Below are 17,267 nucleotides of genomic sequence, written 5' to 3'. Positions count from 1 at the left end.
AGCATCTAGGGCCCAGGAACTGACTGAGTGCAAACTCCATAGGAAGCACACACAGCCTCATTGTGGGAATCGGCAGCATCCATCGAAGCTCCCGATGCTCTCACTCCAGTGGGGTAGGAGAGAGAACCCTAGAGGTAGGTCAGGAAAAGGGACCCCCATGCAGGTGGATTGCTGGGGGCAGCTATGTATATGTGCCACTCCGGACACCCTTGTATTCTATTTCTTTTGAAGGCCTCCTACCCTCCAGCTTGAAGCTGCCCACCTGCCTTTACTCTGGGTAGCAAACAGGCTATCTGGCCACGAGCCTGACCTTTGGAAGAGCAAAGGTCTCTAAAAGCTGAGCCACAGGGCTGCCAGAGTCACATTCCACTGATAGGGTCCACTGCTCCGCTCCTCCCCATGCCTAGGCCTTGACCAAGGGGGACACACCTGCCCCACCTGGCTCAGCCCCAGAACACGCCTGACCTGCTCAGCTGCTCCCGGAAGCACCCAGGGACTGAGTCACCTTGGAAGGACCAGGAGAGGCAGGGCAGGGGGAAGGAGGGGGCGTGGCCTTGGGCAGTCAGAGTGGTTGACCCAGCAGAAGTGAGGACTGGGCAACCAGGGTGTTGAACCAGGGTGTTGGTGGGTGCTGGGGACTCAGCCTCGCATCTGTGATCTCTGATCTGTGATCTCTGGCTTACCATTCCATAGCCCAGGCCACTTTTATGGCCTGTCTTGAGATAGCATGGGCCCTAGAACAGTTTCCAAGTTAATGGGCAGAGAATTCTGGGATCCTGGGCAGCTAAGGTGTGGCCCAGGTAGCAGCAATGAGTCTCAGTAAGTGTGGGGAAAGTACATTGAAATGGAGCCAGGACCTCTGTGGGGTATGAGGGAGGCCTGACCAGTTCTCCTGGTACCTAGCCAGTGGTCTGTGTTCAGGTTTTGTGTTTGTTTGTTTTAAGATTTATTTATTTTATTTATATGAGTACACTGTAGATGTCTTTAGACACGCCAGAAGAGGGCATCAGATCTCATTACAGATGGTTGTGAACCACCATGTGGTTGCTGGGAATTGAACTCAGGACCTCTGAAAGAGCAGTCAGTGCTCTTAACCGCTGAGCCATCTCTGCAGCCCCTGTGTGTGGATTTTAACTTGACCCCTTTACTCTGTGGCACCCATCCAGGATCTTGGAGCCTTTTGTTCTGGTGGGCACGGAGATGTCAGACAGTGAGTAACTAAGGCACAAGGTAGTTGAGACATGGTTAGTCCTGAGTTGACCTGGTAAACACAGTCAGTTGTCCAGGAGCCACCCCATGGTGCTGCTGCCTTCAGAGCTGGTCTGGGTGCTATCTGGCTGGAATCTACTTCTGTATTGGACACTTCCAGGGCTGTGCTGCCCAGGGTCACACACACAATGGTGTCAGGACCGTTTTAAATCATAGCCTCGGGCTGGGGAGATGGCTTGATGGATAAGAATGCTTGCTGCTTAAGCATGAGGATCTATCTGGGTTCAAATCCCCAACACCCATGTAGGAAGCCGAGCATGGATCTGTGTACTTGTAACCCTAGTTGGTGTGTGTGAAGGGGGGGGGGGGCAGAAACAGGAGGAACGCTGGGGTTTGTTGGCCACCAGTGTTAGCTCTAGTTTTAGTAAGAGACTCTATCTTCAGGGATTAAGGTAGAGAGCAATCTAGCAGGACCTTCAATGTCCTCCTCTGGCCTCTGTACAAGTACACACACACACACACACACACACACACTCATATACCAAAGCACACATAGACACACATATACCATACACAGATACACATACCATAGACACAAACACACACACATACACACATACCATACACACACACACTCATATACCAAAGCACACATAGACACACATATACCATGCACAGATACACATACCATAGACACACACACACTACATATACATCACACACAGACTCACACACATACACTACACACACCCCACACATAGACACACATATGCTATGCACACACACACATACACATATACCACACACACAGACATAGAGAGACACCATCAGATATAGAGAGACACACATGCAGACAGACAGACAGACAGACAGACACACACACACCAGGTGAAATCTCACCATTAGGGAGGCAAGATCATTGTGAGTTGAAGTCCAGCTTGGGCTACATAGTGGGACCCCGTCTCAAAACTAACAACACACCAGGCGGTGGTGGCACACACCTTTAATCCCAGCACTTGGGAGGCAGAGGCAGGCAGATTTCTGAGTTCGAGGCCAGCCTGGTCTACAGTGAGTTCCAGGACAGCCAGGGCTATACAGAGAAATCCTATCACGGAAAAACCAAAAACCAATCAACCAACCAAACAAACAAACAAAAAAACCTAACAACACAATTAGAGTTTCAGTTGGAAAGCTTCCAAGGCTGGGACAAGGCCCTGTGGTGACTTTGTAGAGCCAGGGCCTGCCAGCTGGGAAAGTGCTTCAGACTTTCACAGCAGTTTATAAGGCAAAGCGTGGCTGGCACAGAGCTTTGGGCAGGCCAACGGTGTGCTGGAGGCAGGAAACCACCTTACTGACCTCGCTGGCCACTTTACCTACCAGGTTTCCCTTGGGTGGAATCTCTGCAAGTCCTACAGTACGAGGTCTCTGCTGAGGGGATTTCAGAATGGGGTAAGGCGGGAGGCCACACCTGCTGCCCTGGGCTTGGCCGAGCTCTGTCCTTGGCTGCTGCTGCGCCCCGCACCTCCTAACCAGTACCACCCATTTCCACAGCTAGAGCTCAGATTCTTCCTCCAGGAAGGCCTCCTGGCTTCCTGCCCACGCTTGCCTCCCATGGCTGGCTCCTGGCCACACCACAGCTACCCGTCTGTGACCTCTCCTTAGTGTAAATAAATGTAGTTTTCTGGGATTGAGGCCTGTCTGGGCTTAGGCTTCCTCAGCAGGGACCCCAAGTATGACTCTAAGCCCTGACACCACGTGACATTGGGAAACAACTCTTCCTTCTACCTTCTCCCACTTCCCACCAGAGAGACAGCAGGTCAGGATGGTTATTACTGCCACCTGTGGGGACTAGAGGGAGACTGGTGTTTTTGTACTGGGCTGGGCCCTGTCTGGCAGAGGTGTAGGGCTTGCCTGAGGGGAAGGTAGACAGTGGACAAGGCGAGGCTGGAGTCCAATCCTGGGCCTTGTCACCTTCCATTCTAAGCCTGGGGTTCCAGGTACACCAGGGGGTCCTGGCTAGACTCTTCAAGGTGACAAGAATTCAGAGGTTTGGGGTCACCCATCTCTCTGCCATCAGCTCTTGTCAGAACTGAAACAAGAGTTTCTGGCCTTTTGACCAGGTGCTGGTGGCCTTTATAGGCCCCTGTGAGGTCATGACTGCGAGAAAATGTTCCCAGGTAACCAGGCCAAAGGACTCAGTTAGGGATTACTTCTACCTCAGGGTCTCAGTCCTCTTTCCCCCGTTCCTATAGGACCAGCCGCAGGTACCAGGAAGGTGACCCCAGGGCAGAGTTGGGTCCTGGAAGACGTTTTACTGGTATTCAAGTCCCAGATCTACCATAGAGTGACCCCAGGCAGGTGTCTGACCCTGAGTTATCTTTGCTTTATTCCATAAACTGAACCACAAGCAGGATTTCACTTTAAAGGGGTATGATGGGTCTGGGGAGAAGGTTCAGTTGGTGAAGGTCTTGCTGGGCAGGCAGGAGGGCCTGACTTCAGATCCCAGAACCCAAGTAAAATAGCAGGTGTGGGTCTCTGAGTCTTGCTGGCCAGCTAGCTGGATTGGTGGACTCCATATTCAGTGAGAGACACTGTCAATATGGTGGAATAATTGAGAAAGACAGCTGGCATCAGCTTTTGGCCTCTACATGCACAAACATGTGCACAGGCATGTACTGTACACACAGGCACAAACATGTACACGGGTATATACCATACACACATCTACACACATGCATGCACATGAGTGCACGTGGAGGTCACATGGAGATGGAGTGAGGTGTGCTTCAGTGTTGGACTCCAGTGAATATCTATCATATGTGGTGGAGGAAGGGCTGAGGAAGAGGGTGTTGGCTTTATCTAAAAGACTTGCGGATGCTGTATCGGAGCAGCCTGGGTCTCCAGGCAAGCGGCGGTCACATGACCTACCGGTCACACCAGTAGCACTTCTTCCAAGAAAGCCTGTGCTGTGACTTGACCCCAGGGCCAGCATCTGGACAAGCTGGCTGCCCTGGGCTGGTGGTGAGAAATGAGGGAGGCTATGTGTTCCGGCAGCTCCCATGGGGGGCCCTTGCTGAGACGGAACACACTGGAGTGAATCTGTCCTGTCCAGCTGGAGGAAGTGACTACGGTCACAGTTCAGCTGCCGATCATTTTTATGATCTTAGGACACCCTCAGGGGCTGGGGAGATGACTCATTTAATTAAGCCCATGAGGTGCAAACATTTGGACCTGATTTGGGTCCCCAGAACCCATATTAAAAAAAAAAACAAAAAAACAGGAGTGAGCCAGGCGATGGTGGAGCATGACTTCAATCCCAGCACTCAGGAGGCAGAGGCAGGTGGATTTCTGTGAGCTGAATTTCGGGACAGTCAGAGCCATACAGAGAAACCCTGCCTTGAAAAACCAAAAATAAAATAAAATAAAACAAAACAAATAGAGGTGGAAGAAGTTAGATGTGGTGGCGCACGACTTTAATCCCAGCACTTGGGAGGCAGAGGCACTGAGTTTGAGACCGGCCTGGGCTACATAGTGAGACCCTGGCTCAAAAGTCAAAACCAAGGTGGATGGGACCTGAGGGTGATGTCCTCTGGCTCCACACACACATGTATACATACGGACGTGCGGACACACACACACACACACACACATACACACAAATGCAGCGACATGCTCCGGGCCCTTTGCAGCTCCTCGACTGAGGGGGCTTCCCGTAGCCTCCAGAACCCCTTTGGGCAAGCATCTGCCACTTTGCCTATTTTCATCCTCTGTTCTTTGCTGTGTCGCTGAGCTCCAACCAGGCTTTCATTGGATCGGCCTCCCGTGGGTGTGGCTGCTCCTTCACCTTTCCTTCTCTTGACAGGAGTTTCCAAAGAGCCAGCAGATCATCATTTCATCAAGAGAACTTATTTCCCCTTCCCCCAGTCTGCTTTGAGTAATGTGTCTTTTGCTGTTATTCTGAGACTGCAACTTAATTACAACATTTCTCCCCCTGCCCCTTTCCTCCTTTTAACCCCAGCACCTGGGAGGCAGAGGCAGGCGGATCTCTGTGAGTTCAAGGCCAGCCTGGTCTACAGATTGAGTTTCAGGACAGCCAAGGCTACACAGAGAAACCCTGTCTAGAAAAACATACAAAACAAAACAACTATATATATATATATATTTGTTTTTTCGAGACCGGGGTTCTCTGTATAGCCCAGGCTGTCCTGGAACTCACTCTGTAGACCAGGCTGGCCTCGAACTCAGAAATCTGCCTGCCTCTGCCTCCCGAGTGCTGGGATTAAAGGCGTGCACCACCACTGCCCAGCAACATATTTTTTCAAGTTACAGAAGAGGAAGCTCTTCCCTAACCTCACTCCCCCTAGGCTGAGTTCAGTGGACTTTCAGGAAATCATGAGGACCTGAGTTCGAATTCCCACACCAGTGTAAAGAGCCAGGCGTACCCCATGCATGTCTGTCCCCTGTCACTGAAATGGGGTGGGGACAGGAGGATCCCTGGGGCTTGCTGGCTGCCAGCTGAGCTCCAGGTTCAGCGAGAGACCCCATGTCAAGAGGATAAGGGGCAAAGTGACAGAGAGGGGACCTGATGTCACAGAGGCATCTGCATCTGCGCACACAGACACATACGTGCTCTGCAAACAGCTCTCTGACTAATCCGGAGTCACAGCTGTGTCCTTGCTCTAGCTGTCCTCCAGTGTTAGTGCTCCAAGCTGTGATGCATTTGCAGTGATTTCGCTGGAGAGTGACGTCACGGCAAAGCGTCTTCCCCTCCTCGAAGCCTCATGGGAAGAGCCTTCCTTCTTGGCTGATGCACTGATTCTATCTCAGTTAGTTCTCAGATGCCATCATAGGGCAGGTTTGCTTTGGGATTCTGCTCTGTTTATCTGTTTCTGTGGCCAGTGCCACACTGTTCTGGGCATTGTAATTCAGTAATAAGGTCTGAAGACAGAGTGCTGTCCTGTTCTGTCTTGGTGTCTTTTCTAGGTTGTTTTGATGATTTGACAGTGTCTATTTATTATGTATTTGCAGCGTGTGGGCATAGGTTTAGGGTGCATGTATGCGAGTGAATGGGGATGTGCGTATGCCACAGCGTGCATGTGGAGGTCCCAGGACAGCCTCTGGTGTCACTCCTCATCTTGGCCCTGTTTGTCTGCAGGGCACCTTAGGTCCTTGGCCCGTCTGCTTCACAGGAATTCTCCTGGCTCTGTGTCTCAGCTCCCCCTCAGGAGCATAGGGATCAAGAGGCTCACATCATGTAAATGGCTTCTGTGTGTGTCCTGGGGATCCACACTCAGGTCTCCCACCCTTCCACGGCAAGTGCTTGAAGCCCTGAGCCATGCCTCAGTCCCGAGTCTCTGCCTTTTGAGCTCACCCATGAATTCTAGGCCCTTCTGACATTTCATTTCGTTAGGATTCCCATTGGCAGTCTGGTGGGGATTACAGTAAGCCCATAGACTAATCTGCCAAGCGTTTATGGGTTGATAATCTTGCCTTTTCTTTCTTTCTTTTTCTTTTTTTAAAGATTTATTTATTCATTATATGTAAGTACACTGTAGTTGTCTTCAGACACTCGAGAAGAGAAAGTCAGATCTCGTTATGGATGGTTGTGAGCCATCATGTGGTTGCTGGGATTTGAACTCAGTATCTTTGGAAGAGCAGTCAGTGCTCTTAACCACTAAGCCATCTCTGCAGCCCAGTCTTGCCTTTTCTAACTCAGATTCAGCTTCTTTCCACACTGTGGACCTTTAATTTCTATGCAGTGTTCCATGCTTTTCTATATACTGTCTTTTACATCTATTGTCATAGTTATTCTTGTCTTTCATGTTTTTATAGTACTTAAATAGTGATGTTGTTGTTTCGAGACAGAGATCCTTCTGCCTCTGCCTCTGGGGGATTAAAAGTGTATACCACAACAGCTAACAACAACGGCATTTAAGAAATATTTATTTGATTTTTATTTATGCGTATGGCTGTTTGCCTGCACGTATGTATGAGCACCAGGGTGCTGTGTTTTTTGTCAAATGCTATTTCTGCATCAAGATGATTCAGTGGTGTTTCTCTTTCTTGATTTTTTTTCTTTGTTTTTTTTTTTTCTTTGTTGGTTTAGTTTTGGTTTTGGTTTTGGTTTTGGTTTTGGTTTTGGTTTTGGTTTGGTTTGGTTTGGTTTGGTTTGGCTTGGTTTGGTTTGGTTTGGTTTTTGAGACAGGGTTTCTCTTTGTAGCCCTGGCTGTCCTTGAACTTACTCTGTAGAGCAGGCTGGCCTCGAACTCACAGAGATCTGCCTGTCTCTTCCTCCAGAGTGCTGGGATTAAAGGTGTGTGCCACCACTGCTGGGCTACCGGGCTTGATTTTCAAGTGTTAAACCAGCTTTGAATTCCTGGTTGAAGCCTTTGATGTCTATGGATTGTAATTCAATAATACACTGTTTACCTTATCATTGGATACCGTCTTAGGCATTTGTGTGGCCATGAATTTGTGTGGCCATGAATGACCAAATGCTCAAGAAAAACATCTTAAATCAGCAAAGCTCTGGGTTTCAGAAGTGTCTGTCCATCATGCTGGGGAGGGAGTGGAGGAAACAAGAGGAAAGAGGAGAACGTCAGAAGGGGCCAGGGTGAGACATGTCCCCAAGGCCACACCCTGAGTCACCTGCTTCCTCTAATCAAGACTCTATTTCCTGCTCTTTACCACCTCCCAGTAATGGTGTCATGTTATGAATGGACCAAAGAATTAAGAATCACTTGCCTGGATTAGAACCCTTAAGATCCTAACAATGCTAACGTAGACACACACACACACACCAAAGCGGGCTTTGCAAGTAACAAACTCAAGTTGGAAATCAAAATTAACTACCACAAGTATATGCAGGCATGAGGACCTGAGTTCAAATCCCGAGCACCCAGAACGCCTGATGCATTGGTGAAACAGAAATCCAGCCTCCAGTCTTGAGCTGCCCACTCCTGCTACCCTTGGCCCGCTGAGGGCTGCAGTCCAGCTATCAGGCCAGAATCCCAGCTATGAATCAGCACTTAGAAGGGCAAAGGAATCTACAGCCATATTCTGTCAGTGGAATTCACCGTTCCCTCCTTCCAGAGATCTCCAGACCTGGATGGCCAGGCAGTTTAATTGAAATGGCCAATGCTCTAGGTGCAGCAAGATATCCTGTGTAACACACAAGGTGGAGACCAAGCAAGAGAGATAGTGATGTCAGCCCCTTGCTTTGTCATGTGCGTGCACAGGCAAGGACAAGCACACACATGCAAACAACACATGTGAAATGAGACATACCAATAATTACAGCTATAAGCGTCTCTTCATGGCCGTGTCTTTATCTCTCTTAGGTGAGAATGCAGTAAGGTAATGGTTTGTACAGGAGATGTATGTGCAGGTACATCAGAAGTTGCTGGTGAATCTAGTGGGGCATGCCCGTAATCACAGTTATTTGGGAGAATCACGAGTTCAAGGCCAGCCTTGGCTAAATAGCAACTGTGAGGCCAGCCTGAGTTATATGAGGCCTGTTTTTGTTTTTTGTTTTTTGTTTTTTGTTTTTTGTTTTTTAATAAAAAAGGAAAGAAAAAAGAAATGCCAAACGGATTTCAAGGCAACTAGCAAATTTATATTCCTATCCCAACACATAAGCATCCCAGACGGTCTGCATCCTTGTCAACTCTTGACTACATCAGTCTTTTAAATAATTAGACATTCTGGCCTGGCAAGATGGCTCAGTGGGTAGTCACTTGTTACCAAACCTGACGGTTTGAGTTTAATTTCCCAGGGCCCACATTGTGGGAGGAGAGAATTGACCCCCACAAGTTGTCCTCTGACCTCCACACCATGGCACAAGACTCACATGCATTCACATAAATATATACACAAGTAAATAACCGAGAGCCAGAGTGCTAGCTCAGCAGTTACGGGCGCTCACAACTCTTCTGAAGGACCCAGATCTTAATCCCAGGACTCACACGGCAGCTCACAGCCATCTGTAACTCCAGTTCCAGATCTAAGACCCTTTTCTGGCCTCCTTGGGTACCAGGAACACACAAAGTACACACACGTGCAGGCAAAACACTCACACACAGAAGACTGTTAAAATTTAAAAAAAGAAAGAATGTAATTAAAAAACAGTTTTTTACAGATTCTTAACTGGTGCAGGATTTTCAGGCCTGTAATCTCAGCATTTTGGGAGGCTGAAGTAAGAGAGTCAAAAAGTTCAGGGTATTCCTGGGTTACAGAATGAGTTCTAGTCCATCCTCAGTAGCTTACTGAGACTGTGTTTCAAAATAAAAGGTAAAGAGATCTGGTAGTGTGGTACAGTGGTAGAGCCCCTGCCTAGAATCCCCCAGTGAGGGGCTGGGGGCGTGGCTCAGTGGTAGAGCTCCTGCCTAGAATCCCCCAGGGAGGGGCTGGGGGCGTGGCTCAGTGGTTGAGCCCCTGCCTAGAATGCCCTAGTGCAGTGGTTCTCAACCTTCTTAATGATATGACCCTTTAATACAATTCCTCATATTGTGGTGACCCACCCAACTATAAAATTATTCACTACTGCTTCATAACTGTAATTTTGCTATGGCTATAAATAGTAAATATTTCATACATAGGATATCTGATATGTGACCCCAGTTCAACCCCTAAAGGGGTCATGGCCCACAGGTTGAGAACTGCTGCCCTGGTGAGTGGCTAGGCTTTGGCTCAGTGGTAGAGCTCTGGTCCAGTGTGCTCAAGCCCTCAGTTCTATCACCGCCACCCCCTGTCATGGCCCTCTATTGGATTCTATGTCCTACCTTCCTGACCTGACTTTCCTCATGGGCGTGCTCTGGACTCCTAGGTGAGCTTCCCTGACCTCTGCCCTTCCCTTCTAGATCCTGACTGGGCGTCCTACACCCTGGGTGTGTTCATCTGTTTGAGCTGCTCTGGGATCCACCGGAACATCCCCCAGGTCAGCAAGGTGAAGTCAGTCCGTCTGGATGCCTGGGATGAGGCCCAAGTTGAGGTATGAGTCAGGAGAGGGGCACTGGATGGAGAGAGGGGCATGGGTACCCTGTGTCCATATATGGGGATGACCCTAGCTCCTTCATCTCCAGGCAATGGGCCCCTTCAGGGTCTGGGCTGTCATAGGCTGTGGCATAGAGCACAAGCTTTAAGGAAACTTGGGCTGGCTGAAACTGACGGTTTCATGGCTGATCCTTTGAGGAGCCACGTGGTAACAAAAATCAAAGCATTTGTCCATCTATCCACCCACATTCTTCCATCTAGCTATCGACCCATCCATCCACCCACACTCTTCATCCATCTACCTACCTATCCATCCGTCCACACATCCATCCATCCATCCATCCATCCATCCATCCATCCATCCATCCATCCACCCACTCATCAGTTCATCTAGCCAACCAACCAGGCATCTGTCTATCCATCTTTTCATCCACCCATCCATCTGCCTACTCATCCACTCATCCATGTATCAATTTATCCTTACATTCAACTATCCCTCCATTCATCCTCCCACCCAGCTATATATATATATATATATATATATACATATATATATATATATACACACACATACATATATATATATATCCACCTATATATTCATCTACCCACCCATCCACTCATTCATCAGCTATGTATCCATCCATTCATGCATCTATAACTCCATACATTTACCCACCTGCCTTTCTATTCACCCCCATCCTTCCATGCATGCACCCATACCTACATACATCTATCTATTCACCTCACATGGGCACATACTGTGTGGCTGGCTTGGGGAGCTGAGCAAGGAATAGGCATTGCTGCCCTCTGGGAAGGCAGGGGTGGGAAATGGGTGTGAACACAGGCCCAGGACACAGGGTAGCTGCTGGGATGCTGTTAGTGTGGCAGAGTGTGTGGCCAGCATAGGACAGATCCCCATATAGAGTGTGAACAAACACTGACAGGTTGGGGAAGCATATTCCTAGCTGGGATGATGGGCTCTACTACTGAGCCACACCCCAGCCCCTCCCTGGGGATTCTAGGCAGGGGCTCTACCACTGAGCCACACCCCCAGCCCCTCACTGGGGGATTCTAGGCAGGGGCTCTACTACTGAACCATGCCCCAGCCCCTCCCTGGGGGATTCTAGGCAGGGGCTCTACCACTGAGCCACGCCCCCAGCCCCTCACTGGGGGATTCTAGGCAGGGGCTCTACTACTGAACCATGCCCCAGCCCCTCCCTGGGGAATTCTAGGCAGGGGCTCTACCACTGAGCCACACCCCAGCCCCTCCCTGGGGGATTCTAGGCAGGGGCTCTACCACTGAGCCACACCCCCAGCCCCTCCCTGGGGGATTCTAGGCAGGGGCTCTACCACTGAGCCACGCCCCCAACCTCTCACTGGGGAATTCTAGGCAGGGGCTCTACCACTGAGCCACGCCCCCAGCCCCTCCCTGGGGGATTCTAGGCAGTTAGACTTGGTAATCTTCCAAGTCACCCTCTTCACTGTCCTAGAGAAGAAGAGGGTCTCAATCTTTGTGTTAAGGGCAGACTGGCCTTGGTCCAGTGATTCCATGAGGCAGTACCAGCAGAGACACAATGATAAGATGCTGTTGTCTCTGGCCAGGCCTGACTCTGACTAGGAAAGGGAACGTCAGCCTAGGCCAGTTCCCAGGCTCTTGGAGGAGTCTGGGCTTGGACCACAGGCCCCCTCCCAGAGGATGGTACTCCTACTTTTCCAGCACTCTCTGCAGTCTTTCACATTTCAAGGCTTGTATACTGTTCTCAGTGTTCTTCAGTTGTTTGGTTGGGTTTCAGAGACAGGGTCTCATGTGCAGGCCAGCCTGGAACTTGTGATGTGTCCAAGGCTGACTTGGAACTCCTAATCCTCCTGTCTCTGGGGATAGTGAGTGTGTGTCACCATTCTTGACTTACTTTTTTCAAGATTTTTTTTGTCTAATATCTTTTAAAAAGTTTTTTTCTGTACTGGGAGGTGGTGGCGCACGCCTTTAATCCCAGCACTCGGGAGGCACAGACAGGAGGATCTCTGAGTTGGAAGCCAGCCTGGTCTACAGAATGATTTCCAGGACAGCCAGGGCTACACAGAGAAGCCCTATCTCTGAGTTCAGTCCCTGGGACCCACATGGTGGAGGAAGAAAACTGACTTCCAGGTCGACACTCACCTCTGTGTGTGAGCTGTAGCATGTGGGCACGGAAACACAGTAAACCAACAAACAAACATAAATAAAATTGAACGTGGTGGTGCACACCTTTGATTTCAGCGGAGGCAGGCAGATCTCTGAGTTCAAGGCCAGCCTTATTTACACAACAAGCTCCAGGCCAGCCAGGGCTACAGTATGGAGTCCCCGACTTTTAAAAAGTGAAATAGCCAGACATGGTGGTTCATGCCTTTAATCTCAGCACTCGGGAGGCAGAGGCAGGCAGATCTCTGTGGGTTTGAGGCCAGCCTGGCCTACAGAACAAGTCCAGGACAACCAAGGCTCTGTTGTCCAGAGAAACCCTGTCTCAAACACACACACACACACACACACACACACACACACACACACACACACACACACACACACTGAAATGACAGAATCTCACTCTGTAGCTGGCCTGGTACTTACAGTCTTCCTTTCTCAACCTTATGAGTACTTGGGATGACTGGCATCACTACCGAGCCTGCCTGCTATTTGGTGTGTTTTAATAATCTGCTACTGTTGTGCATGGGGGCACATTTGCCAGGCTCAGCGGAGGATTGACAGTGTGAGAGCCCCCCCTTCCCCTGGTTTTGGCTTCTCACCCCAGAGGCCGCCAGTGACCAGTGCTTTGTGCTTCCTTTGGAAAATGTCTGTCTGTATGCTCATGCGTGTCTTTAACCCACATATAGGGACTGCTTTGTCTTTCCTGTATTCTGCCATGGTCTCTAGAGTATGTGGACCTTGCTCGCTGTCTCTGCATGGACACACTTAGATCATTCTTTCTTTCCCCTTCTATTTCCTGTTTCTTTTTATCTTTCTTCTTTGTCCCCTTTTTAGGTTGTGAAAGACAGGGGTCTCATGTAGCCCAGGCTGGCTCTACCTCACTATGTAGCTAAGGATGACCTTGAACCTTGATCTTCCTGCCTCCACCTCAGAGTGCCGACCTTACATCTACATCACCACACCCTACTTCTTTTTCTCTTTCAGTTTTAAGACACAGTCTCTCTTTATAACCCAGAACAATCTCACACTCACAATCCTCCTGCCTCAGCCTCCTGAGTACAAAGATGGCCAGCCTCGGGTTACTTTCAGTCCTATCTCTCTGTAATGATTGGGTCCCCCAAGCTGCTTCTCAGTGTGACATTTGTGCTTCTGGGAACTCACTGTTGACCTACATTCTTGGAGGTGGAGGTGGAAGGTCCGAGGCTAGGCAGCTTGGCAGCTCGGGAGAGTCTTGCCGGATCCCGCCATAGAGGACTCCAGCGAAAGTAGAAGAGGTTGCGCCACATCCCAGCTGGTGCACCTGTGTGGACCTAGTGGTGTATGCTTTTCCTGGGGAAGTTGGGTCCTCATCTTGAGCTGAAGGTTCTGAGAGAGCTTTGCTCTCTCTCTCTCTCTCTGTCTCTGTCTCTGTCTCTGTCTCTGTCTCTCTCTCTCTCTCTCTCTCTCTCTCTCTCTCAAACTCACTCTATAGACCAGGCTGGCCTTAAATTTTGAAATCTGCCTGCCTCTGCCTCTCAAGTGCTGGGATTAAAGGCGTGCGCTACCACTGCCCGGTGGCTGAGAGAGTTTTTCTATCCTCAGCTTGCTCTTTGCTCTTTGCTCTTAGCGGCCCTGCCATCTTCATTGCTTTTACCCTCTTGGGGTTTTTTGACCTGTTCAGGAAACTCGCCCAACCAAGAAGCAGGCTCATAGAAAATAGATTTTCACAAGTGTCTTGGTTTTACTCATGGTGGTTTTTGACATGGAAATTTTTTTTTGTCATGGCTTAGTCAAACTGATCAGCCTTTCTTGTGGTTTACAGCATACTCAGACAGACTCAGAGAGCGACTGCTTGTCACCTAGTGCATATGCGTGTACAGGTGCAAGCGTGTGCAGAGGTCAGAGGACAGCCTTGGGTGTCGCACCTTCCCAGGCACCTTCTGCTCTTTGTAATAGAGCCTCTTGTTGGCTTGTAACTTTGCCAATAGGCTAAGCAAACTGGCCACTGATCTTGCACGTGTCTCTCTGCTTTCTATCTTGACATTGCTGGGTTACCAGGGAATGTCTCGGCATCAGCTTTTTACATGGGGTCAAGCTATCACATTTATGAGACAAGAACTTTAACAGCTGAATCACCTCACCTTGAGAGTTGAGGTTTTGTTTTGTTGTTTTATTTCAGTATCAGTTATGGATTCTGGAGTCTAATATCACTAGCCCCTCACTGGGGGATTCTAGGCAGGGGCTCTACCACTGAGCCACACCCCAGCCCCTCACTGGGGGATTCTAGGCAGGGGCTCTACCACTGAGCCACACCCCCAGCCCCTCACTGGGGGATTCTAGGCAGGGACTCTACCACTGAGCCACGCCCCCAGCTCTCACTGGAGGATTCTAGGCAGGGGCTTTACCACTGAGCCACACCCCAGCCCCTCCCTGGGGGATTCTAGGCAGGGGCTCTGCTGCTGAGCTCCATCTCCAACCCCTGAAGGTTGTTTTTAATTTTTAATTTAATAAACAGCAAGCACCTTTCTTCACTGAGCTATCTTGCAGGTATATGAGTTGCTTTTAAAATGTTACTACAGTTATATACTTGTGGGTTTGTGTGTGCATATGTGTATGTGTGAGGGTACACATGCGCATGGCATGTGTGGAGGTCAGAGGACAACATCCAGGAGTTGATCCTCTCTTGTGTAGGTTCCAAGGATCTAATTCAGGTTTTTGGGCTTGGTGACACTGAGCTACATCATTGACCCCTGAATTTAATGCATTTTATTATTGTGTGTGTAAATCCCTGTATGGTATGTGGATAAGTGCAAGCTCACACATGCCATACTGAACTTGTGGTCATCAGAAGATAACTTTCAAGACTTAGCTCACTTCTTCTACCACAGGACCAGGAATTGAACTTGGATCATTTGGTTGGTGTGGAAGGTATTTTAACCTGCTGGGCCACATCACTGGCCCTTCTGGGCCTTTTCTTTAGGGCACTCCTTTTATATCCTATTCTTCCCTGCTTACTGGGAGCCCATCCTGAGACAGGATGGATCTAGGAGTTCCATCCCAAGGGCAACATTCTGGGTCAGATGACCTTGCAGTGGCCTAAAGGGGAGCAGTTACCCAGAAGCCACCACTGTCCCAGGATCCAGGGGTCCCTGGCTCTGACCATGCTCCTCTCTCTTGCAGTTCATGGCATCTCATGGGAACGAGGCTGCCAGAGCCACATTTGAGTCCAAAGTACCGCCCTTCTACTACCGGCCCACGTTCTCCGACTGCCAGTGAGTACAGAAAGGCCTCTGTCAGGAGCTGGTAAACAGCACTGGGCCTGGCCCTGGGTGGCACTGGGCGGGCCTATGGGACACTCAGAGGGGACTGAGACTTTTAGTATTTGGGGAAAGATTATGGGACAGGCCCTCAGGAGCCCAGTGAGAAGGGCCTTGGCTATCTCTACTACCTGGCCTCTATCCATTTATGTATGTATGACTGTATGTATATATGTATGTATGACTGTATGACTGTATGACTGTATGTATGACTGTATGACTGTATGTATGACTGTATGTCTGTATGTCTGTATGTATGTATGTATGTATGTATCTATCTATCTATCTATCTATCTATCTATCTATCTATCTATCTATCTACCTGTTTTCCCTTTATAGAAGCATCTTGATCTGTAGGTAGCCTAAGCTAGCCTGTAACTCCTCACCCTCCTGCCTCAGCCTCCTGAGTACTAGAAAACAGGCATGAACCACCATCGTGGTTTTATGCTTGTAGCTTCTGGGTGTGCCTTAGAGCACTGGGGAGCTATCAAGGTCCCTTCTCGGGGTCCTAAGCGAACCTTGGGCCTCTTGGATGCTCCTGGTGGTTTGGGTGGGAGATGTAAGAAGCTACCTGATGGCACCAGCCACCTGGTATCAAGAAACTTCAGGAAGAGGGACAGAGAGGCTAGCTACCTACTTTCTCTCAGCCTCAGTTTCCCCACCTTCCAAGCTAACAAGGACAGTCATAATAAGCCAGTGACAACTGTGGGCTTGGTTCTTCCCTCCCTCTCTCCTAGGATCCCAGCCCTAGCTCCCTGTGCAAGCCCTTTCTCCTGGCATGTGTAGCAGAGAGTGGGGGAACTGGGTCCCTCTTGGCTTGACACACCCCCTATGAACTTCCTTCCAGCTGTCTGTCTCCCAGGGCTTGGTCCTGTGTGGCACCTCTCAATCCTGCTGAGCTGGGGGGCCCTTTAGATTCAGTCCTTAGATTCTCTACTGACTTCTTAGTGGTCTCAAGGTTCCTGAAGGGCAGGGCAGAGCAGGGCAGGGCAGGGCAGGGCAGGACATCCCACTATGTCTGTCTTCTGGGTACCTGGCACAGATAGCCACCCCTGAGGGCTCAGGAAATCAGGCAGAGTGGCAGAGCCTGGTCACAGGGGCAGCTCTGTTTATGAGGCCCCGTGTCCACCTGGCCTGAGTGTCCACCCAGCCTGGATGCCGACCTCCGCGCTGGTCCTCTCTCCCCTCTGAGCTCCTGGAGAGTCTCTGGGTCTGGCCATCCTTAGCAGCCTTTCCCTGGCAGGGTGAAGCATTTTATTTTAGCTCACATCCTCTCTAAGCAGAGTGGGGCAGAGGTCAGTCATACCCACCGCTCTGATGACCGGTGTGCTGTCATGGAGACCCAGTGTATGGACACCCACCGTAGCCCCTGAGAAGAGGCTTTGGGTCCCAGAGGGGTTGAGAGAGCTCCTGGAGGATGTGGGGGGAGGGCAGGGATCCACGCTGGAAAGCCCCACTCTGTGGGCAGGCAGAAGCCACCCTGCCTGGGGTCAGGGAGAGGCCAGCCTCCAGGCAGCGCACGGCCGTGGAAGTCGCTTGCCCTTCTGGAACTTTCCAGGAGTAACTTTCTCTTTCATAGAAACAGG

The 17,267-nt window shown here is 49.9% G+C and overlaps 1 protein-coding gene across 2 annotated transcripts in view; it reads left to right on the top strand.

Annotated features, from left to right (window-relative positions):
* Adap1 (ArfGAP with dual PH domains 1) overlaps positions 1-17,267 on the top strand; it is a 53,888-nt gene that overhangs the window by 7,824 nt on the left and 28,797 nt on the right. Inside the window, exons 2-3 of one of the 2 annotated variants that reach the window (NM_172723.4) lie at positions 10,068-10,198; positions 15,545-15,636. In NM_172723.4, the coding sequence (NP_766311.2) occupies positions 10,068-10,198; positions 15,545-15,636 (223 nt within the window). The remainder of the gene's footprint in view (positions 1-10,067; positions 10,199-15,544; positions 15,637-17,267) is intronic. The other variant, XM_006504669.3, reaches the window with a different exon arrangement.

This window comes from Mus musculus, chromosome 5, assembly GCF_000001635.26.
Source record: "Mus musculus strain C57BL/6J chromosome 5, GRCm38.p6 C57BL/6J".
In the NCBI taxonomy this organism is placed as follows: domain Eukaryota; kingdom Metazoa; phylum Chordata; class Mammalia; order Rodentia; family Muridae; genus Mus; species Mus musculus.
Note: the sequence above shows the minus strand (reverse complement) of the source record. Positions and strands in the feature narration are given on the sequence as shown.